The 25079-nt window shown below is 44.1% G+C and overlaps 1 protein-coding gene across 2 annotated transcripts in view; it reads left to right on the forward strand.

Annotated features, from left to right (window-relative positions):
- Positions 1-24134, forward strand: part of dag1 (dystroglycan 1) — a 47251-nt gene extending 23117 nt beyond the window's left edge. Inside the window, exons 2-4 of one of the 2 annotated variants that reach the window (XM_062986634.1) lie at positions 1179-1270; positions 11141-11675; positions 21696-24134. In XM_062986634.1, coding sequence (XP_062842704.1) covers positions 11346-11675; positions 21696-23978 — 2613 coding nt within the window. In that variant the 5' untranslated portion in view covers positions 1179-1270; positions 11141-11345 and the 3' untranslated portion in view covers positions 23979-24134. The remainder of the gene's footprint in view (positions 1-1178; positions 1271-11140; positions 11676-21695) is intronic. The other variant, XM_062986635.1, reaches the window with a different exon arrangement.
- The last annotated feature ends 945 nt before the right edge of the window (positions 24135-25079 follow it).

Raw genomic sequence — 25079 nt, forward strand, 5'->3', positions numbered from 1 at the left:
TTCAGTAGAAGTGCTGGTCCTTCAAAGCTTATTGAAATATGTTGATTATATTTGTTTGTGTATGTATGTATATAATCTGAATGGAGTCTGGCATGCCGTCTAGCCATTGACCTTGCTAAGCCTGTTTTTGTCTGGTTAGGTGGAACAGAGCGAGCTGTGGTTTGGGACCGGGGGGGTGCGGACGCGGTAAAGGGCTGGCTGGGTTATTTATAGACACATTGGTGATAAGCGAGCAAGATGAGGATTTGGCGACACCAATCTGGAGATATGGTGATATCGGGGACGGTTTATCTTCGAGTTTGTTTATCTACATGAACCACTCGTGCTTTATTCATCTGTGTTTAGGAATATAGAGTTACAGACACAGTAGGGGAGACTGATATGGGGAAAAATCCACCTCATATTTTTTTTTTCTAGTAAAAGCATATCACAGTTTGAGGTATACCAGTATGATGATAAATACCAGAATACCAGCTAGACAATCAGAATTTTTACCATATTGTGTAACTGAGTAAAGCCTGAAAATGCAATACACACAGTGTTTCTTTTATAACATTTATAGTTTTATGTTACCAGAACATTGGATTCCTCGAATAGCAAAATGTGTTTATGGTTGTAGAGAATAGCAGCAGTAACCAGCACAAATAATTTAACTAGTGTGCACAATTAACTGTCAATTGCAGAGAAAATTGGGCACTTGGGCACTTTGTTTATCCCACGGATTGAATAAACAAACATTGTTTTAATAACAGTCCTGGAGAATTCACTGCTCGCGCTTGTACCGGTCAGAGCTTTACATTTACATTTTACATTTAGCAGACGCTTTTAACTAAATCGACTTACTATAATGACCATATACAATCTAAGCAGCTGAAGATTAAGGGCCTTGTTCAAGAGCTTGACAGTCTGGTAGATGTGGGGCTTGAACCTACAACCTTGTTATCACTAGTCCAGTACCTTAACCACTGAGCTACCACTGTCCCTGGAGCCCAGTTTTATAACCGTAATGCAGGTATAATGTTGTAATTTGAACGATATGTGTGGGGTCTAATTGTGGTGTTTTTTTGGGGGGTCAGTTAAGGCTTTCTATTATAATATACAAATACAAGTGACATTACAAGTACCACACAATGCAGCCATTCAGTCACTCATAACCCGTCTGTTTTTTTTCATTTTAGGCCGTTTTTACTCACCTATACCAGTTTCATCACAAGTGGTGCTCAGTCGATTGTCCATCCAAAGCAGAAGAGAACATTTGTGCGCATTAGCAGTAAGTAAAAAATCGTTTAAAATTATAATTGTTACACAGTAAAGGTTGTGGGCCAGTACTGTTCTTAATGTTCCTGCCTAATTTCATAGTTTGTATTAGAGGAACTTCAGTGGCTTGAACAGAACCTTGACGTCAACGCTGTTAAACTGCTTTTAGTATTAATTGTATTAGTGACTGTGAGCCAGGCCATTTTATCAAAAACTGGAGAAAATGTGGTGTTTCCAGAAGAATGAAGACTGTTATAGCTGCAAAGGGGAGGCATTTAGCAGAGGCTTTTATCCAAAGCGACTTACAGTACTGTGTGAGTATATTGTCTAAGCATCTGAGGGTTAAGGGCCTTGCTCAAGGGCTCAACAGTGGCAACCTGGCAGTGTTGGGGCTTGAACCAGCGACCTTTTGATTACTAGTCCAGTATCTTAACTGCTAGGCTACAACTGCCTACAACAAGCTTATGGTCAGTTGTCCACATACTTTTGGAAAAATCCCAATAAAAGCCAATATGTAATAAATGTGAGTGAATCACGTGTTCCCTGGGTAAACCAAGACGCATAATCCGCTTGTCCCAAGTGCCCAGGCTACTGATTTCGGGCTGCTGACCGGTCCACCCCTCAGAAAACACCCAGATAAACCACACATGGAGTTTAGCAGGTGCTTCTTACCGAGTCGTAACCCACCGACCTTACGACCCTCCAAGCACGAGACCGGCCTGTCGTGAGGGTTCCTGTGTTAACCAGCAGTCTGGGCGAACCTGGGTGGCTCTGTTGCTGTGCCAGCTGTCGCCGCCCTCACCTGTCGGTCTGCACCATGGAGGTCTTCACGCGGCATCTGATCGTCCTGACAAAACAAGCCAGAGAAGCAGGTTCACGCACTGGCTCAGACAGAGCCGCCGTCACCGCTTTGATTACAGGCTCTTCCTGAACGGGGCTCGTCGGAAGCGATTCGAAAGTTCGTTGCTAGTTGGCTGAGAGATTTGCTCGGGGGCGAATGGAAATTAATTTGACACATCGCTGCAAAGAGAAACCAGTCTGTAATTTTTATTCTTTTTTTTGTCTGCACGGAATGTCGGCCTCGCAAGGTCAGTAGAGCGGAATTTAGTAAAAGAATTAAGCGTCAGCATCAGCCATATTTCCCCAGGCGATCATTTAGTTATTTCAAGACGCATTTGCCAGATTGGCAGTGCTGTTCAGCTATTAAATTTCCCGAAGCCCGGCTCACGCTGTTGCCTGGAAGTATTTGTACGTTCAGATCTCGTCCGCGGCTCGGTTTAGATAATCATTTTCAATTCCTGATCGCGGCGAGATGTCAGACTTGGTAACAGTTTTTTTTAATAAGCTTCCTCGAGGAACAGGTTGTGTCGAAAATTGAAAAGATTCTCATTTTAGTCAAATGTAATTATAGCGATACTTACATATTTACCAGAATTGCTTTTTCTTCTCCTCCTTGTTTCCATTTTAATGTTCTCGTGACCTGGTGCAGCTGTTAAAACCACACATACTCTTATATTCTTTATCCAGCGTTTAAACAACTCAGAATGATCAATTCTATTAATACTTTTATCCAAATGTATTTAACCTCTTTGTGGCACTCGGGGGGCACAGCGGTGAAGCAAGCTAACCCACAGATCCCTGCTGAGGATCCCTGCTGATCCAGGGTTCGAATATCAGCTGTGCTATCTGCCGGTCGGACATACATGGACATGATTGGCTAGTGTCTGAAGGGGAGGCGATGGCAGAAAGAGCCTAGCTATTGTGAGGTGCACTCGTCAGTGTGCTCTCAGTGCTGGTCCCAAACCCAGATAGAAATAGGCGGGCTGGTTTAGGAAGGGAATTGACTGTCATATAAATCATAATAAAGTGGGTAGCACTGTCATCTCACAGCAAGAAGGTCCTGGGTTCGATCCCCAGGAGGGGCGGTCCGTGTCCTTTCCGTGCGGAGTTTGCATGTTCTCTCCGGATGCTCCGGTTTCCTCCCACAGTCCAAAAACATGCAGTCAGGTTAATTGGAGACACTGAATCGCCCTATAGGTGAATGTGTGTGTGTGTATTTGTGTCTACCCTCCCTGCGATGGACTGGCGCTCCGTCCAGGGTGTTACTGTGTCCCATGCGCCCATTGAAAATTGCCCTAATTGGATAAGCGGTTCCGGTTTCTCCAGAATTGTCCCTCCTTTAGACATAGCCAGTCATGTCTGTGTGTGGACACCCGACCGGTCGATAGCACTGCTGGGGATTCGAACCCTGAGTCCCAGCAGTGGTAGACAAGCATACTTCACCTCTGTGCCATGCTGCACCAATTACTGTTAATGTTTTACCATATTTTTAAAAACCTGTTATGACATAAAATCTGACATCGGACAGAAATAAAAAACTAATGTGGGAATTTGTTCCCCCTGAGGCAGACCTGGGCATTGTACGGCCCGCGAGACATCCCCAACCGGCCCGCATGAGGTTCGTGGCAATTAAAAATTAGACGTAAATAAATGTACATCAAACATGCAATATAACAGGATTGATTTTGACGGGAGCGCCGTGTCTTTAAATATCCGTTTCGTTTTACGTGTGTGAGAGTGTATCAGCTTCACCGTAATGCGAACAGAACTGAGTGTGACTGACGGTCGAGTTTTTAACAAGACGTGAACTTCTGAAGTATTTATTAACTGAAGTCAGGTGTAAAGCTGTTTAACGATCACAATGTAGGGTTTAAATCGCTGTTATGGTACTAAACTGAGAAATACAAGAACATGAACGATGCGGAGCGTCACACCTGAAGCTTCACTAACTAAACTGCAAAAGCAACAAGGACTTTTTATAAAGTTTAACACGTCCAGAACTGAAGCAGTCAGGACCAGCTCTGTGATTTTAATAAGAATATCCAACAATAACAAAGGACTGAAAAATAAATGAGGTAATTAGACTCAAAACAAAATAGTGTGAAGTTTAAAAACCTGCACATTTTGTTCACATTTGTTTTTGTTTTTTTGCATTTGTTTGTTTAAATAGTAAAATAATGTTGATGTTTTTACTCTGCCTACTTCTAATTGTCATCTAAACATTAACAGCTTATTAGAACTGCACAATTTACTGCTTTTAATAAAGAGTGGGCAGTTGTAGCCTAGTGCTTAAGGTACTGGACTAGTAACCAGAAGGTCTCTGGTTCAAGCCCCACTACCAACAGGTTGCTGCTGGCCCTTAACCCTCAATTGCTCAGACTGTATACTGTAACTTTACTGTAAGTCACTTTGGATCAAGGCGTCTGCTAAATGCTGAAAATGTAAATAAAGAGATAAAATTAATATTGAGCAGAATTAAGTTCACCTTATTGGTCCGGCCCTCCACAACAGTCCCAGTTGCTTATGTGGCCCCTTCGAAAATGTAATTGCCCACCCCTGCCCTGAGGTGATCTGTTTAAGGAATCATCACATGATGGATTAAAATGGTCAACCTTTTTTTCGCTGACGTGTTTACAAAGTTTCCCACAGTTCATTCTGCTTAACTCTGAGAAACGTAAAACAGCATTTTTACAGCCTTTATTTAAACACATTTCATTTCCCAAAAGCTGCTTATTAGACACGAACCTGCTTAATTCTCGATTACAGGTCAGCGGCTCATTGTTTCTAATAAGCTTAGTGTTTATGAACGCGTGAAGGAATTCGTGGGCTCGGCAGAGTGCAGCGTAATCTGTTTGCGTACGAGCTTTTTAATATTTTCCTCTGCCCACATGTGGCTTTTGTAACTCGAGATCTCGGTAATAAACCACGAGAAACTAAAGGCTTCCTATTGTTGCCGGAGTCAAGGTGGCCGCCGCACCCCTTACTCGAGTATCGGCATTACCTCCGGGTCGCCTGGTTCATGTTTGCTCTGCTGGCATGTGGGGACCCGAGTGTTTGCAAGGGCACTTCCAATTTAACAATAGACTGGGTGTATTTTTATTTATTTTTTTCCACCCCACAGGTTTTTCGCTGGAGATCTTTGGTGTTTGTTTTTCTTCTCTCTTTTATCAGGGCTATCGGGTGTCCACACATTTCTGTTTTCCACTTGGACCTCAGATACTGATCAGCGGCAAGTGGGAGATGGAAAAAACGTTGTTACTGTTGGTGTACAGAAGTGCTAACAACGAGGATAGTTATTATATCTAATACACAGTAATAACACTGGGACTGGGATAACATAGTCTTTGATTATCTATTATGAATAAATATAGTAATTTTATGATATTTAGTTACCTGTTCAGAATATTGAGGTGATTAAAATTTAAAGGTGACCACATGTAAAATATAAATCACCACCCACACATGCTGGTACATGTATCTAATCAAATGAGTTGAATTTGAACAAGGTATTCTTTTCTAAAAATGTGTATATTAATGATTTATTAGTCGATCTATGGTTTAATCCACACCAAAACCCATGCGTCTCTGTGTTGTGTCGACATAGTCATTTTCAGTCAGGTCCCAAATTTACACACTCACAATAAAGCTAGCGACGCAGCCGTAAAACACACCAACCCGCTCCCGATGAGATTCCGGACTCGAATCATTTGGTTAATGAAACTGTATTGCTCTAATCAAAGGGCGCATTAAACGTTATTAAAGCATTAAGAAGACACAGCCACACAACCATGCGTTCCAGGATTAGTAAACATGGGCTTGCTGTCTAAAATACAAACTCGGTCTCCTCATTTCACAGCTCACAATGCCGTGGTTCGAAATTGAAAGTGGAATAGAACAGATCAGGGTTTCGTGAAGCTGTTTCTTCACACCGTGACTCCATGACACCGTGGCATATGAACAATTTGACCCAGTTTGCCTCTGATCTATTCAAAATGCCACCAGTGAGAACAGGTTCAATCAGATTGAACTGGAAGCGCAGCGGCAAGCTGTAAAAACTCACCCTTAAAGCGGCAGGTCTGGGCCTCTGTAGGAAGCACTGGCACAGTTGGTGCAAAAGCTGAATGCACCCACATGTGTTTAGACTGTTCTCAATGGTAGAAAGCAGGGATTTCCAGAAACATGACGGGCATCCTCCAATAGGCCTTTAATTGGTCTAATCTGAGTAAAATCTGTTTAGTGCCCTTGAACGTGGAAGATGGCTTTTGAGTAAAAAAGCAGGCTCCTATCTAATGAAATGGGACGAGACCTGAATGAATCCACATGAATGGATTGCTTGTACTTTGGCTGAAATAAAGAAAAGCAAATCTCGAACCTAGTCAAGTCAAATTTATTTGTATAGCACTTTTTATAGCAACAGCAACTTCACAGGATCCAGGACGCTTTTGAGCAAGCCGAGGGCGACAGTGGCAGGGAAAAACTCCCCTAAAATTAGAGGAAGAAACCTTGAGAGGAACCAGACTCAACAGGGTCCTCCATTCTCTTTGGTATTAGACTTAGACTTACATGAATGACTCTATACTTTTTGGACTACATAGTGTCCAACTTGATTGCTTCTACACCTTAGCTAGTGCACCATCTTGCCACTTACAAGATCTGTGAGTTTCAACCAGTCTGACTCTTGTTTTCATCACATTTCCATTATAGCTCATGAATATTGATCTCGTTTAGGGTTTAAACTGCAGCTTAAGTGTAGGAATGTCATTGGTTTGGCTTTTTTTACTGAAAGGAAGGAGGGGACCTTCTGTAATAAAATGGCCCCTTTAAGCTCCACATACTACCCCATTGACATTTCAAGCAGTGCCCCATCTTTACTGCTGGAACATCTCTGGCGCCGCAGCCTGTCCCGGAGTCATTAATCACCACTGCGCTCCCCTACCGTTCTGGAGCTGCTCAGCTTCACGCTTGCCAAATTAGGAAAGTGATGACAACCCCTGACCCAACGAAGGGTGCAGACTACACTCAGCAAGAGGGTCAACTAGGAAAAGCAGCACTTTTCATAAAACTGATCCTGTCTGTCCCTGTCTGTCTGCTTAGCTGGACGTATACACTACAGCTTATTGTATTTTGTAATGTATGTATATAGGATTGTTACAAGTCAGCGTTTTGGGGGTTTGAATCCCAGGCTGGGCTCACCAGTACGGAAGGCGCATGGCATTACTAGGAACTAGTCGGTAGTATAGTGGGGGGTTAGGGTCAAGGTTAAAGGTTTCCCAGAATTATCCCAGAGAGTAAATGAGCTTGAAGCTCAAAGGGAAGAGGGATTAATTTAATATACATGCCTGTGGTTTTAAATGGGATGACCAGAAAGTTCATGGTCAGGTGTCCGAATACTTTTGTCCATATAGTGTATCACTGTCCCAGTTTGGTTCTACTATATCACCTACTGTGACAGTGGTAGCTCAGTGGTTAAGGTACCGGTGTAGTAATGAGAAGGTTGCTGGTTCAATCCTCACTGCCGTCAAGTTGCCATTGTTGGGTCCCTAAGCAAGACCCTTAACCCTCGACTGCTTTAATTGTATTCAGTCATGATTGTAAGTCGCTTTGGATAAAAGGGGGATCGATAATTGATGTTATTTATATGAAGTAGCGTGTAAGATGAACATTAATGGTCTTTACGTTGGAAGTCGCTCTGGATAAGAGCGTTCGCTAAATGCTGAAAATGTAAATGTACTGTAATATTGGCACTGGTAAGAGCTGGAATAACGGGTGCTCTGGTGGCACAGAGGTAAATAAGCTAGCCCACCAGTGCTGCGATCTCGGCACTCCTCGATTTAGACATTTTTAATTCATGAATGTCAATATTATGACTGATTTAACCATCCAACAATCAAACGAGGTTCCATCTAAGTCTAGTTAAACTTCCTTTGTTTGTTTTATATTCAGTAGGGAGGTGTCTGAATTAGGACCCCAGTTTAGTTCCGGATCAAGTATTACCCCTCTTCAGTCCCAGTGCCAAATCCATGTGTGTTAAACAAATGGAGAAATTAGGAAGTGGACCTTGTTATTTGTCTCAACACCATAATGGCGGTAAAGTTGGTTTGTATTTGTTCAACAAGGCGTCACTTGTTCCCCCTCATTTTGCTGAAATGAAGCTTCTTAGCTTGGCTGGTTCAGTGACTCTGTACGAGAGGAATGTGTTTGCACACAGCAAGTGACTCACGTCTTTATAATCCTACCCAACGGCATGAGCCACCACAGACCTTTCCAACAAAGGGAGTAGCCTCGACCGAGAGGGAAAGTCCTGCGTGGTGCCAAAGCTTCTGTCTGTAGGAGCCATTTTTTAGCTTCACTCTTTCATAACGTTGGAGCTCTTTGCTAACACTCAGCTTAAAGATCTTCACAGTCCACTGTTTGTGGTAGAATGAGGTGAATTTAGCTTATTTCTTTGATTAAACAAGAGTAATAGTGGCTAATTCATACATTTGCACCTAAAATCAGCTGATTCTGGTCACAATTCAGGTCTTTCATAAGAGAAAAAATATTAACAAACAGCAAATTGGATTAATAATGTAATGGTGTCAATTCCTTGGTGGCTAGACTGTTTGGAACTGCGACCCCCCTCTTCAAATGCATATACCCAACTTTCAATTGACGTCTTAAAGATCTAGTAACTTTGCTGCTGATCACATGATAAGAAGGGCGGCACGGTTGCCTCACAGCAAGAAGGTCTGGGTTCTTTCTGTGTGGAGTTTGCATGTTCTCCCTGTGTCTGCGTGGGTTTACTCCTGGTGCTCCGGTTTCCTCCCATAGTCCAAAGACGTGCAAGTGAGGTGAATTGGAGACAAAGTTGTCCATGACTGTGTTCGATATTAACTTGTGAACTGATCAATCTTGTGTAATGAGTCATGTCATGAATGTAACCAAAGTGTAAAACAGGACGTTAAAATCCTAATAAACAAACAAACATAAGAACAGTTTCCTAATTTCTCTCTTTAAGATATATTTAATATTCCATTTTTTTCAATAAGTCTATACTTCAAATGAATTCGGGACTAGTTTGGGAATAGGCAAGAGAAAATAACACTTAAAGTGAACCCTAGTCTTACCAGAAAAGCTCCTGGGCCCTAAAAATGTAGCTTTTGGTCTATAGTTGAGAACTGAACACCTGGCAACCCTGTTTTCAGCATATTTTTCCAAATCAAATCCAATCTGTCACATTTTTCTTATCATATAATCAGCAGCAAAGTTACTCGATCTTGAAGACGTCGATTTTGAAACAGGAGGCATTTTTTTGAACCCAGGTGATATAAGGTGGGCTGTGGCCAGGGTCCGCCCTGTATCAGATTCTTCCAATATTATTTGTGACTGCTATAGCATTCATGTCCTGTTTTCCAGCTGATCAAGTTCTCATTATAAAACCACACAATCGACAGAAGACAGACGTCCAACTCTTAACTGACGTGTTACTCTGGGTCATCATTATAATTCCAGACAATGATTTGGTCACTTGGTCCTGTTGCTTATTCACCAGCAATCATTCAGCATGTGTGTTCACTGACATGGAAAGTAAAGGCCCGGTGAGCACTGGCTAGGGTTAAACTTCTAACCAGGGCGCTGCAGGGGTAGTAGATGAAAACCGCCCCCCGATGGTTCCTCCCTCTGAGCTCCAATCATGTTTTTCAACCAGGTCTTAATCTGAAACTGCGATGAGGTCCCTAAACGGCAAAACAACATTATTCCTCACCAATTCCCCACAGTAATCCCTTTCTTCTTCTGTTGATCTCAAAACACACCAGTCCAGGTGTAGAGGTCCGGGCTCAACCAGATCCAGACTTCAAAGCCTGACAAATGATTGTGTTTTGGTCGTGAATAACAGGCACTACAGGATCGCGAGGTGAGCTTTGATTAGAAGCTCTGTTTTTTTATGAAGGCGTTTGGTTCTGATCTCACCATGCTTGAACATCTCTGAGCGTGAGACCCAGCTCTTCTCCTCCACCTGTAGGCCGAACCCTGGTCAGAGTGGCGCTGACGGTGGGGGACGACCACTGGGGAAATCATCTGTATTGTTTGGAACGGCGACCCCCCTCTTCAAATGCATAAACCCTCCTGCCCAACCCCTCTTTCTCTCGGAGCTTTCACTTTTTAAGCTTTTTTTTTTCTATTTCAGCACATGAAAGGACCGGTATGAATAACAAACCCCTAGAGTTAAGCGTTTTCTCTCTGCCCCTGTGAAACAATGGGGAAGGAGACAGGCATTCATCCCTGCCTTCCACTCAGAAGTGCTTCAGTCGGTCAGTCAGCCTGGACCGAGCACCTCTTAAAACCCTCGTCCACCTCGTCTAGATGCATTTTTCTTTGCATTCTGGGGGACATGTTTGGTAATGGCTAATGCTTTTTCCACTATTGGAGAAGCTGTGAATGGTAATCGGGTTAGACTTACCCACCTGTGTGAATAGTGTTGGGGGTTTTTTCATTCAGATCTCCAAAAACAACCTATTTTCTCTAACAATTTGACACTTTCTAGACCAATTTGGGAGTAGTCCAGACAAAATAGCATCTAAAGTGAACCCTAGACTTCGCAGAAAAGCTCCTGGGCCCTAAAAATCTTGCTCTTTGTCAACAGTTGAGAACTGAACATCTGGCAACCCTGTTTTCAGCATATTGTTCCAAATCTAGTTGTCCAAGGACTTCTTTTTCTAAGTATTGATGACCCAGACCACCAACTCACTGCACCATGGGTATTGTAGTCATTATTCCTGATCATTTTGCATGGTCCTCAGAGCTTTGTCAAATCGCTAGTTGATGAAACGCATTTAAATATTCTTTATGGATAGTTAGGATTTGAAGGGAACCCCAGTTAGCACCCAGGGATCCAGAGCGGGGGGGGGGGGAGTAGGGTCAACTATATAAATATCACTCAGACCAGACCGAATGCGAGGCTTAGGACCATTATTGTGGCCCGACGTTTTGATTCATTCACCACATCACCATGTCTCCTTTGCCACTGAAAGGCATGCTAATGAATTCTCTTCTCTCCCCGTAGGTCTCGGAGGCAACCCCTCAACAATGGAATTTCAGAAGCATTAAAGGGATCGACAAAAGACCAGGGAACAGGGAAAGCAACCGGAACAAAAGGAGAGGGCCGACTGGGGGTGCTCTCGCAAAAGCCTCATTCTTCGGAGCTCTGAGGGGGGTGTGCATGCTGCCCCCTCAACTGGACATCCTTCTTTGCGAAAACAAAAGCAAGTATGCGCAATAAACTGGAGGAGTTCCGGGATGCAGGCTGCCACCCCGTGTCGAGACTGGGGGGCAGGACTAAGGTACTGCTCCTGCTGTCGCTAATGCTGATCACAGAGGCCCAGGCCTCGTGGCCCCAGGGGGCCGTGGAGGTGCTGGGGGACATGACGCAACTGGAGGCCTCCATGCACTCCACGCTGCTCTCTGACCTGCACGAGGTGCAAGCCGCCGTGTCCTCGGCGGCGCAACCTAGTGGCTTCCCAGACTCCTCCGCGGTGGTGGGGAGGCTCTTCCAGATGCCGATTCCCATAAAAACGACGGACGCTGGCAGCAAGGTCAAGGTAAGAGTTGATCAATAAATTGATGATCAATAATTCTGTATTGTTCAATTACATTTTTAGTTTGAATCAACAGCTAAATAAATACAAATAGAAACGAGCTTTGCCACGAAGATTAATAGCCGTATAGGACTTTCTACATCACCTTAATGGTGATCAAAGTTGATGGTTGTACTTCTGAATATAAAAGAATGTATTTCTTTCATTTTAAGTAGGTGTCCCAATTATTTATCCAGTGTAAGAACATTATAGCCTAGTGGTTAAGGTACTGGACTAGTAATCAGATTGTCGCCAGTTCAAGCCCCACCACTGCCAGGTTGCTGCTGTTGGGCCCTTGACCATCAATTGCTTAGATTGTCTACTGCCACAGTACTGTAAGTCGCTTTGGATAAAGGCGTCCGCTAAATGCCGTAAATGTAAAAACTGTGCCAAGTTTGGTATGCAGACCAGATCCACTGTGGCGACCCCCATATATACACAAGAGCAGCCGAAAACAAATAAATAGCACGATGGTTGAAATGCCGGCCTATAATATCGCCACGTTGTTTATTGCACTGAAGGCTTTGGCAGGCACCTTCATATTAAAAGTCAGTTCTGGTGCACGTCGACGTCTTGAAGTGCGAGAAGTGACATTGCCTCCAGCGTTGATTCTCGAAACTCATTCCATTCTTCCCTTTCGAGTAGTCGCCCATAAAAGGCATCAATCCCTCTAATAACAGAACACGACTTCTAAACCCCACGAGCGCGGCACACATTAAAGCCGAGCGCTCTCAAAGAGTACGGTGCCTACGTACACCCCCCGCATGCCAATCAGCCCAGGTAATTTCAGCCTGCGCGGCTTGATCTTGCTCAGATGTGCAAACACCGGCTGTATGTTTAATGGCGTGCGGTGCGGGATGCTGGGCGCACCGGCCGTTCCTTTCGCTTCTAATATTATCAGAACCGGAGACGGCTGGCTGTCTGCAGGCCTGCGTGATGAGGCTATATATAAATGTCCTTTGACCTATACAGAGTGCGTGTCGTGGTGTCGTGTTGGTGTACTGAGTACTGGTGGGCATGTGATGGCTGGAAATATTACATGCCCCATTTATCCCAGCAGCCACCCAAAAGATGTAGGGTTTTTTTTTTGTGACCACCTCATGTCGACTTGGATAAAAGCGTGACCCGAGCACATATCTGGTCATTGTGCTGCCCTGTTTCACACCAATGCTGGGAGATTTTCCCATGCTCGCCGTGTAATCCTATATCCATCGGATCCTTTCTGCCCCGTCAGCCACATTTTTAAATTTGAAACCTCCGACGCCTTCGTGCACTTTCTGCTAAATTTCCCCTGACAGCTGTGCCAAAAAATGCTACCCAGAGGTTTGCCCACAGGTCACCTGTTGTTGCCAGTTTTGCACCCAAACCAGGATGGTCACGATGCTTAATTTTTATATTCACTGGGGATTAGAACACAGCGTTCTGATTCTAATTGCAGCATTTAGAAATCATGTAACATCGGGCTATATCGGTGCCAAACCAGTTATTCTGGAACTGGTGCAATTGACTAGTTGTCATTGGTACCAAACCTGGAAGGTTAATTTGGTATTTAATCAGAGCCTTTTGTTACTGGAACTGAAAGTGTTAGGTGTTAGTGCTTAACGTGAAACACTACTTGAGCTGGTGTTTTTTTTTCACTAGAACCAGAACTTTGTTACTCATATTGGAACCCCCAGTTAAACAGTTTGCTTATTTACTGCCCCAGAGGTCCTTAAACAGTTGCTTTTGGTACTGGAACTATTAATAGTTTATCAGGTACCTTCAATATAAAGTCTGGAACCTTTGGTACTGGATCTGTAAGCACTGGTACCTGGAACTTGGTCTTTGGAACCGGAACTGTAATTAAATAGTGCTGCTCACCCTACCCCTCAGCATTATGTTGGTTATGTAACTGGTGCAATTTGTAACTTTATTCATGAATCAATATCTTTCATGATGGAAGTGGAACTCTACTATTTAAATAAATGCTGCCTGATCAGGTGCCTCTAAAAGTGGAAGCTTTTGCTACAGTATAGTTGGTTTTTGGGCCTCGTTTTCCTTTAGAACCTGGAGCTTTTGGCATAAATGCTGGAATCTTTGGTTCTTTAAAACTGAACTGAAACTATTGCTGTCGAGCCTGGAAGAACCTTTAGGTCCAATTAGTGCCAAACCTAAAGAAGTACCTTTAAAGCTGTAATGGTTTGTATAGATTCTGGTGAAATTGGTCCTCATGGTGGAACTATTGGTTAATGGCTATTGGTTTTGGTACTGGAATTGATGCCATTGGTTCTAGCTTGTTAGGGTTCAAACTAGAAGCAAGATTTCAGCACTGAGTACCATTAGGTCCAATTAGTGCCAAACCTGAAGTGTCGGGAACTGAAAGTTGGTGACGTCGGTCCTTATTGTGGAGCTATTGGTACTTGGAGGGGTACCGTACGTTTGGTACTGGAACGGATGACATTGGTTCTAACTTGTTAGGGTCCAAACTAGAAGCAAGATTTCAGCACTGAGTACTGTTAGGTCCAATTAGTGCCAAACCTGAAGTGTTTGGAATTTCAGTTTGGTGACATTGGTCCTCATAGTGGAGCTATTGGTACCTGGATGGGTACAGTACTTTTGGTACTGGAACTGATGCCATTGATTCTATCGGTTTAGGACTATATTGAGTGGCAAACAGTAACCTTTGAAACTGAACTGTGTCCAGTGGAAAAGCATAGTTTCAGTTTTCAGGTACCAAAATGTTACTTTTTGCAGTGGAACAATGACGGTAGTGTTCAGCTTCCTCTACAGTCTCGCCTGTTAATGCCAGTACCGGCTTAATGCCCAAATCTTGAAGGATTGACAAATAGGCTGCTGAGCCGTTCCAGCCTCTCCTGCACCTGAGCTGTGTAATCAAGGGCTACAGGGGACGGATTTCCTGACTCAGGTGCGCTGGGAACCCGAACGGCGCACAATGTACAAACGCCGGCACTTTTGAACTCTGGATTCAGCACCTCCGCTCTGGATCTCCTGCTCCAGGCTCCAAATCCCGTCTGTGTTTTCTTTTAGATCGATTGTAAGTAAAAAGCAACAGAATGCAAAAGCAGTCTGTAATTACATCAGCCTCATGGGCTGTGATAAACAGAACCAGATGTTTGTGTTGTTTCTGCTGTCAGTAAGTGTGTTTACATGCGCTCGACTCATCCAGACAGAAACTGATTTCTCTTTTCATTTCATTAAGTGCAAATGTAAACCACAAACCATAATAAATAGAATTGAAACAAGGCCGTTTTGATTCGGAAAATGTAATCAAGCCAAATGAAGTTCAGCCTGGATGTTTATTTTATTATTGTAGCATGTTTGGAAATTCTGCTCGTGTATAGATAGTGGTGTTTATTATTTTTTCCTTTCGGCTGCACCCATATTTAGGCGTCGCCACAGCGGATCTGGTCCGCTTACCAGACTTGAAACAGTTTGTACACCGGATGCCCTTCCCGACACAACCCTTTTATTTCTATCCAGGCTTCGGACCAGCACTATTGTATGATTTTAACTTGAAGTAGGAAAGGACCTTCCTCAAACTTTTGCCACAAAGTGAGGTTAATAAAGACGCGGTTTAAAGCCCTGACCTAGACGCTACTGAGCACCCTAGAAAGAAATCGGAGTGTCACATTTATCAAAGATGCTCTTACGTCATGGGCACAAATTCCTACAAGATACTTCATAATGTTGTGAAAAGCCTTCCTAGAATTGAGGTGGCGCAGTGGTAAAACACGCTAGCACACCAGAGCTGGGATTTCGAACACAACGTTTCGAAACTCAGCCCTGCCATCCAGCTGGGCTGGGCGGCCACATGAACAACGATTGGCTTGTTGTTAATACAGGGTGGGAAGGCCGCACCAGGGTTCCTCATAACGAGCTACATAAAGAGCCACGACCTGCGCACAGTCGAGGAATAATGTGGACAGGGTGAGGCTCTCCATACACAAGGCTCATCCGCATATGAACTCACCTCGTGCAGGTGAAAAGATGCAGTCGGCTACTAGAGGGAAGAGGGAAGTGTAATGCAATTACAGTAATTAGATATGACTAAATTATAAAGAAAATTGACGGAAAATTGCAAAAAAAAAAAAAGCTATTGAGGATGCTGTGACGTCCGCAAAGTGGTGGCCAACACATCCGTGTACTCAGGTCTGTGGCTTTGAAATGGGATGTTCAACTAGCTTATGGTTGTGTCCACATACTTTTGGGTAAATAGTGTATAATCACATCAAGATGGTTCATACAATAGTTTAATTTTAATGCACTTCTATTATTAGTTTTATTATTATTCACTGTTGCCAAGTCAATTCTGACTTCTGGCGACCGTAATGTAGTGTTTCTCTAGTACAGGGTACAATCTGCTCCCACTGTGGTTTACTAGATGTAACATAAAGCCTCCACAAGGGGGCGTTCACGTACAAGTTTATGTGCCTGTTAAATGTTTTGCCTCCAGACCCTTAGACCCACGGTGCTCTAGAGCATCCTGTCTTTTTGAGTCTCTAATTGATACTCTTATTGTATACATCCTTCTTGTTGCTGGCCGTCCTCGTCCTCGTTTACCTTCCAATCATAATCGTCTTAGCACTTCCGTACTGGAAAGTAAACAGCGACACCACACTCTCACACTACCTCAGATAAAAATCTAATTTCAGTTAAACTGGTGTAAACGCTGATGTGTTTTTATATTACAGCTTACTAAAGTGCTCATAACCTCCATAATGTCATTACTGCCAGAATCAGACCTCTCGCGGTCGTCCAATAATCCCGCTCGCGGGGACTCGCTCGGCGTCCTTTAATGCGCTCAGCGAAAGCCTCGTTCTGCTGCGTCTGTATTCCGCTCCTGTGCTTTCATATTCGCCTGCAACACCAGGATCCTTTGCCCCTCCCTTTTCCCACACAGAGACTGGTCCTGAAATCTAATTAGCTCCGGCTTTGTGGGAGCGGAAAGCTTAATATTCCAGCAGCACGCTCTTAAAAAACCTCGGGAATGTGACCGATTCCATGTTTATGGTCAAACGGAGCTCATGCCAGGCTCTATTAAGGGGTTATTCTCTGTGTTTTTGTTGTGTTCCCTTCACATAGCAACAAGCATTGCGGTGTTGGTGGGGCGTCTGAAGGGTAGCATTACTCTCGTATATCGGAACCCTTTGAGGAATTACGGTTATTCCGAATAGCCTATCATTTTAAAAACTGGCTTCATACTCGTATGAGCTTTTAGTCCTGTACAGAGGGGGTAAAGGAGAAGAAAAATACCTCTCGGCTGGTGAATTTGCTCCAGCTTTACCCTCTGTGTCCACACGAGGGCAGTGATGAGATATGACCCTGATGTAGGACGTGATGGAATCTATACCAACATGTACTGGAGAGGTCATTTTATGTGAAGCCAGGTTTCCACTGTGTGATTTTAGTTTTTATAAGATCATAACTTGCTTCACTATGTAAGATTCTTTAAAAATATAAAGTCCTGTGTTATACAACACACACTGTTAAATTGTTTTATGTTTATATTGTATTATCAGACACATTCATGTCACGTAATTGGTCAGGGCTTCCCGACTCCCAAATAAGGAGCCTTTTAAAGGGGGTAAAGGGATGTTAGAACCCGATCATGGCTGGGTAGAAGAGGACATGGAATCAGAGTTTTGCATCATTCCTAGCTGTCCTAAAGACTAGATATGTCTAAAACATTAAAATAAACCCATAATCAAGATGATACAGAAACATTAACTCTTACTTTTCTCAATAATACAAGACTGAAAGCACATATATAAACTAGAGAGGTGCATTTCCTGAAGAAAATGCGAGTGTGATTGCAGTGCAGCGGGTGGGTGGGGGTGCGTATCCAAATGCTGTATCTGAGTCGGGGTGTCTTCAATGGGCTGTACGATTTAGATTTGGAACGGCGTTGATATCTCGGAATTTCAAAAAATGAATGGAAGTGAATGGGACAAAAAAAACGGGCGTGGCAGGCGGGCTGGGGTGCGTACCCAAATGCTGTATCCAAGTCGGGGTGTCATTAACTGGCCGGACGATTTGGAGTTGGAACGGCTTCCATATCTCGAAAATTGGGGACGAAGAAAGCCGGACAATGGGGGCAAAAAATGTTGAAAGGCGGGCGGGCGGGCGGATCCAAAATCTGTATACAAGAAGTGGTGTCATTAACGGGCCTGGACGATTTACAGTTGAGAAGGCGTCGATATCTGGAAAATTGCGGACAAAGAAACGTGGACAAAAAAAACGGGTGGAATAGTAAGAATAAAAATAAGACCAACGGATAACAATAATAATATAAGACCATAAGAAACAAGCACAAAACCTCGATTCTGCCGTGAATATTACAAATGTGCAAACATGACGTTATAAAAAACACAAATTACATTTACATCAATTACATTTTCAGCATTAAGCAGATGCTTTCATTCAAAGTGACTTACAGTTATGACTGAACAGGATTTGGAGCAATTGAGGGTTAAGGGTCTTGCTCAAGGGCTTAACAGTGTCAACTTGGCTTTGGTGGGGCTTAAACAGGCAACCTTCTGAATACTAGTCCAGTTCTATAACCACTGAGCTACCACTGCCCTTAAACAAACTTAGCAGTCCTCCCATGGTGGTATTAGACTAGTCTCAAAAAAGCAGTCAGACTGACATTTCGATTCATTTGATTTATTTTTTTTTACACTGTGGGGGTGGCACGGTGGCTCGGTGGGTAGCACTGTCGCCTCACAGCAAGAATGTCCTGGGTTCGATTCCCAGGTGGAGCGGTCCGGGTCCTTCCCCCTGACCATGTGGGTTTCCTTCGGTAGCTCCAGTTTCCTCCCACAGTCCAAAGACGTGCAAGTGAGGATGTCGGATTGTGCATTGCACATCTTGCAAAGTCTATTTTTGTAAGCTTTGCATGACTTTCTCTGAATTTATCAGTTTATTTAGTATTTCTTTATATCTTTAGGTGCACTATGTTCTTCCACAGTATTTGCTGAATGTTAATATTTAGAGCAGTAAGTAAGGAACTGCTAGACGTGTCGTCTATTTGGCCAAACCAAAGCGTTCTGCCTAAAATTTTCCAGGAATAATACCGTCCTCTGCCAAATCCCCCGTGTCCTCAGTCTGCATTTCACCCTCATATCTCAGCGACATGCCTGAACCTCCTCCTTCAAAACTATGAATCTTATCTTTTCAGCTGTCCCCACAGGCACAACAATGGTCCCTTTTTTCTCGTGGCCTCCTCCACACGTGCGTGCTAACAATGGTCTTCTTTCTTCATCTATCATGCCAGAGTTTTCATTTCTTTCCTGGTAATTCCTACACGTCAGGGTCAGGTTCTGTTCGGGTCCTCGGTCTTCACTGGGTGGAGATAGGGTGGGTCACAGGCTTGTTTTGTGCTTTGGTTTGTTAGAAACGAACCCTGTGTGTTGGGCTGCGTAGTCGCAGGACCGTCAAAGTGGCCGTGCTAACTTACAAAAAGTGGAATAGAATAGAATAGAATAAAAAGCCTTTATTTGCCTGTTTATTTGTTTACATATACAGGTGTACAGTACAGTGGAATTATTTATTCGCATATCCAAACAAGCTGGGGTCAGAGCGCAGGGTCAGCCACTGTACGGCGCCCCTGGAGCATTTTCGGACAGGGTTAAGAGCCTTGCTCAAGGACCCAACAGTGACAGCATAGCAGAGCTGAGATTTGAACTCTGAGCTTTTCAGATAGCCCAAAGCTTTACCCACTAGGCTACCACTGTCCCAGAAATGAAACTGGACATCAAAGCAGTGGAAAGATTATGTAAATGACCGGTGCATCATTTATCTGTGGAATCATTTACATTCCACCGGGATGCACTGTTGGACGAACCACTTTCAATGTACCAAAGTCGAAGGACCACAGGACTAATCCAGATGTCTTGTGGAGTCCACGTCTGCTGTTTTGACATCGTATTAGCCGGCTGGTCCTAATGTTTTGGCTCATCTGTGTACAGTGGTAGAGTACAGTGGTAGACTAGTGGGTAGAGCCTTGGGCTATCAGTCGAAAGGTTGTGAGTTTGAATCCAGGCTATGCCATTCTGCCACTGTCGGGCCCTTGAGTAAGGCCCTTAACCCTGTCTGCTCCAGGGGTGCTGTACAATGGCTGACCCTGCGCTCTGACCCAGCTTCAAAACGAGCTTGGATACATGGAAAAAGAATTTCGTTGTACTGTACACGTGTATCTTTATATATGACAAATAAAGCCATTCCTCCTCTAGTGTTAATCAGTCCAAGTTTTTCTTACTGAATGAACTGGTGGATAGTCACTGGTTTGCACCGAAAGCATTTAGAATTACAACTGATGACGAAAACTGGCCTGTAAACCACACAGCATCCAGAAAGGCATAAAAAGAGCCAAGTTTATTATAGTATAAAGGCTTAAAACATAAATAAAAGACCAAACAACAGTCTACTGGTTAGAGCACTAATGATCCGAGCATCATGTCTACATTATTCATCAACCATACATTCATCAGCCTCCAGTTGGGAGGCAGAAGATGCATTTTTATAGCTGTTTGTCGAAGTGGATCCCATGCTATTTATTTCGTATTGTATTTTTCCGGTTCATTAAGGGCCCTGGATGTGTGACTGTAGTTAAGCCCAGCAGTGTTGCATCACGTCTAAATAACACATTGATCACAGTCTGTAGATGGTAGAAATAAATATTTATTATGCCTGAACGACGCCTAATTAGAACATTATTTCTCAGAGCCGAGCGTTTCGCTTGTAACATCTGCCTTATATTAGCTCGTTGTTTTTGTTTTATGGTTTAATTAATTCATTTGCTCCTGATTCCTGATTCATGTTGGGCATCTGTCGATACTGACACCAGTCTAAAACACTTCACTCTTAAGATAATATACACAGATCAGCCATAACAAAACCACCTCCTTGTTTCTACACTCACTGTCCATTTATCAGCTCAGCTTACCATATAGAAGCACTTTGTAGTTCTACAATTACTGACTGTAGTCCATCTGTTTCTCTGCATGCTTTGTTAGCCCCCTTTCATTCTGTTCTTCAATGGTCAGGACCCCCACAGGACCACCACAGAGCAGGTATTATTTAGGTGGTGGATCATTCTCAGCACTGCAGTGACACTGACATGGTGGTGGTGTGTTAGTGTGTGTTGTGCTGGTATGAGTGGACCAGACACAGCAGCACTGATGGAGTTTTTAAACACTTCACTGTCACTGCTGGACTGAGAATAGTCCACCAATCAAAAATATCCAGCCGACAGCGCCCCGTGGGCAGCGTCCTGTGACCACTGATGAAGGTCTAGAAGATGACCGACTCAAACAGCAGCAATAGACGAGCGATCGTCTCCGACTTTACATCTACAAGGTGAACCAACTAGGTAGGAGTGTCTAATAGAGTGGACAGTGAGTGGACACGGTATTTAAAAACTCCAGCAGCACTGCTGTGTCTTATCCACTCATACCAGCACAACACACACTAACACACCACCACCATGTCAGTATCACTGCAGTGCTGAGAATGATCCACCACCTAAATAATACCTGCTCTGTTGTGGTCCTCTGGGGGTCCTGACCATTGAAGAACAGGGTGAAAGGGCATGTATAACAAAGCATGCAGAAAAACAGATGGACTACAGTCAGTAATTGTAGAACTACAAAGTGCTTCTATATGGTAAGTGGAGCTGATAAAATGGACAGTGAGTGCAGAAACAAGGCGTTGGTTTTAATGTTATGGCTGATCGGTGTATTTAAATGAAACACAAGATAAATTAGCTTGGGAAAACTTCCTCTAGTCTCTCGCAAACAAAATGATGAAACAATGACTTACAAGAGATTTAATAAATAAATTAAAGTTGTTTGAAATCAGGCAGTGCCAACCTTTACCTGTGTGTTTGCCAGCTAGACTTGGCTAGTAGTGAGAAATTCAGGATTTGTGTAACAAACTTAAAAAATTAAAGCAGTTTTTTAATTGTAGATCTTTTTTATTTTTCAGATCACAGAGGCAGAAAAAGATACCCTACCAGCCTGGTTGCACTGGGATCCGGTGAGCAACACCCTTCAGGGGCTTCCCTTGGAGGCAGACAAGGGTGTACACTACATGTCCGTCTCCGTTAATAATGAGACCCACGTGACCCAGAGCCCGGAAGTATTCTCCATCGAGGTGCATCTAGAAGAACAGGCTGATGTGGATCCCATTCAGTTAGCCATCCAGTCGACCAACAGCGACTCTGAACCCTTTGTCTGTGCCAGCGAAGAACCCGTTACCTTGCTGACGGTCATTTTGGACGCAGACCTCACCAAGATGAACTCCAAGCAGAGAGTGGAGCTCCTGTCCAATATGAAAAAGTTCTCGAGGGTGAGGCTTCAGAACATGAAGATCTTGCCCGTCGTTAATAATCGCTTGTTCGATATGTCTGCGTTCATGGCTGGGCCAGGAAATGCTAAAAAGGTCGTGGAAAATGGTGCTCTGCTGTCCTGGAAATTGGGCTGCGCTTTGGATCAAAGTAACATTCCGAATATTAGCAGTGTTCAGGTTCCAGCAAAGGAGGGTACAATGTCAGCACAGTTGGGATACCCGGTTGTGGGATGGTACATTGCGAACAAGAAGCCTCACGTACCTAAAAGGGTGCGTCGGCAGCTTAACAACTCCCCTACTCCCGTGCCGTCTTTGCTTCCTCCGACGACGTACCCGGAGCCATCCAGCCGTATCGTGCCCACGCCCACGTCGCCATCAGTCGGACCGACCACAGAAAGTTCCGCACCACCAGTTCGGGGCCCTGTACCACTCCCTATGAAGCCTACCATTCGCCTCAGAGAAACGACCGTCCATACCCCCACAATGGGACCACCCCAACCCACAAGGATTATGGACACCACCAGCACTGTTGTCATACAGCCCACTCTGACAAGGACATTCTATCCCGGGCCGTCGGTAACTCCACCAACACCGACCACCAAGAAACCAACCAAAAAGCCCAAGAAACCCAAGACCACCACCGCGGCGCCGAAGGAGCCGAAGACGACCACGGCCAAACCTCCACGTCTCACGACTCCTTCGGCTGCTTTACCAGATTTCAATACAAAACCAGAACTGCGCAACCCCATCGATCAAGTCAGGGCGTACATCGGCACGTACTTCGAGGTCAAGATTCCGTCGGACACCTTCTTCGACAAGGAAGACGGTACAACAGACAAGCTGAGGCTAACTCTGAGAAAGAACAATGACATCGTTGGCGAGGACTCGTGGATTCAGTTTAACAGCACCAGCCAGTTGCTGTATGGCCTACCAGACTGGCAGCATGAGGGCAAGCATGAGTACTTCATGCAGGCTACAGACAAGGGCGGTCTTTACACCACGGATGCCATCGAGGTCCGTGTCCTTCGCTTTGCAAACAATTTTAAGCCTCCGGTCCTGTTTGAAGCTCGATTCGAAGGGGAACCTCGATCGGTTACAAATGATATTCACAAGAAGATCCTCCTGGTCAAGAAACTAGCCTATTCCTTTGGCGATCGCAATTCTAGTTCAATCACGCTAAAGAATATCACCAAGGGATCCATCGTAGTCGAATGGACAAACAGCAGTCTCCAGCAACATCCCTGTCCCAAGGAGCAGATCCAGGCCATGAGTCGAAAAATCTCCGATGCTGAAGGCAACCCTTCAGTGATGTTTACAAATGTCATGGTGTCTGACTTCAAGCCCCTCAAGCCTATCACTGTCAAGGGAACAGGAAGCTGCAGCAAATACGTGTTTGTTCCTCCAGGTGAGAGACAGGATCCGACTCCTCCTGCCGTTACCCCTGCTGTCGGAGCAGGCAGACAGAGCAACGACGACGTTTATCTTCATACGGTCATACCAGCCGTCGTCGTTGCAGCGATCCTTTTGATCGCGGGCATAATTGCCATGATCTGCTATCGCAAGAAGCGCAAAGGGAAGCTCACCATAGAGGACCAGGCGACCTTCATCAAGAAAGGAGTGCCCATCATATTCGCTGACGAATTCGATGACTCGAAGCCGCCTCCGTCGTCAAGCATGCCGCTCATCCTTCAAGAGGAAAAACCTCCCCTTCCTCCCCCTGAGTATCCCAACATGGCTACGCCAGAGACAACCCCTCTAAACCAGGACATTCTGGGAGAGTACTCGGGCCTTCAAGACGAGGACCCCAATGCACCTCCTTACCAGCCTCCACCTCCCTTTTCCATCCCGATGGAGGGTAAAGGGTCTCGCCCCAAGAACATGACCCCATACAGATCACCACCCCCATACGTCCCACCCTAATGTTAGCAGACGCCTCCGTAGGTGGAGGTCGGGGAACTGGTTTGGTTCCAACTCCAGTGTTGTCTCTTTTTTGGCATTTTTGGATGTTGGAAGGGGCAAAGCAATTTTGAGACATTTGATGGGAAGGGTTGAAATGATTTTAAACTGGACTCTTTGGGATGGGGGGGCGGGGGTGCTGGGGGTGGAACTATGTAGTCTGCGAAAGACAGCGTGAACAACCTCAGCCTCTGACTACTGGATCTTTTGGGAGATGCACCCCTAGCGCTTTTTGTGTCTAGATGGGCTTTTGTTTGTTTTATCATTTGTATTTCTTTTGACTTCACAATCAAACTACTTGCCTAACAGCACTCTTTTTATCGTCTGAACTCTTTGAATAATACATAAAAACAATAAGTCAACTGACAGCGAGTGCGAGTGTTTCACAGGGACATTGTATGAACAAGAAATATACAAGCTAGAGGTACAACTGTCCACACAATTATGGGCTGTTTTGATTCAGTGAGGTTTGCCTTTTAACATTAATTGTACTGTTTTTACCCATATTTACGTCTTGAACATAACAAGAGGTAGCCAAATCCTTAAGGGGTAGAAGTTTTTGTTTGTTTTTTGTTTGTTTGATTGATTCACTGTATATTTGAAGTTGCTAGACTTTTTTTGTTTCATTTGGTGGGTGTAACACTGAAATAATCTGCAGAAAATCTTACCCTCACGTAATCGGAATCTATCATACGATGATTTGACTTGTATGAAGTATTTCTGTCCCAATAATCAACCCAGAACTCGATAATCATACGTGATCGGATCTTTTAGCCTACCTGTATTCTGATTTCTATCTTTTATCCTTAAAAAAAAGTGTTTCGTTCTGGGCTGGAGTGTTACTCGATTTCGGTGTTCATTATTATCAGCAGTGTAGAATCCGTGCCAAGGTGTAGCCAAGGAACAAATCCAGAAGTGCTGACCTCTTGCAGTAGGTACAGGTTACAACCACCCTCACAGTATTCACTAAAATGAGTTTGCATAAATAATTTGAGCCCAGGCTTTTAGAGGATTTCTTATCTATCATTTTTGTTTGGTTTAATTTTCCTTTTAACAGTTATGGAG

The sequence above is a fragment of the Trichomycterus rosablanca genome, chromosome 24 (assembly GCF_030014385.1).
Source record: "Trichomycterus rosablanca isolate fTriRos1 chromosome 24, fTriRos1.hap1, whole genome shotgun sequence".
NCBI classification, from domain to species: domain Eukaryota; kingdom Metazoa; phylum Chordata; class Actinopteri; order Siluriformes; family Trichomycteridae; genus Trichomycterus; species Trichomycterus rosablanca.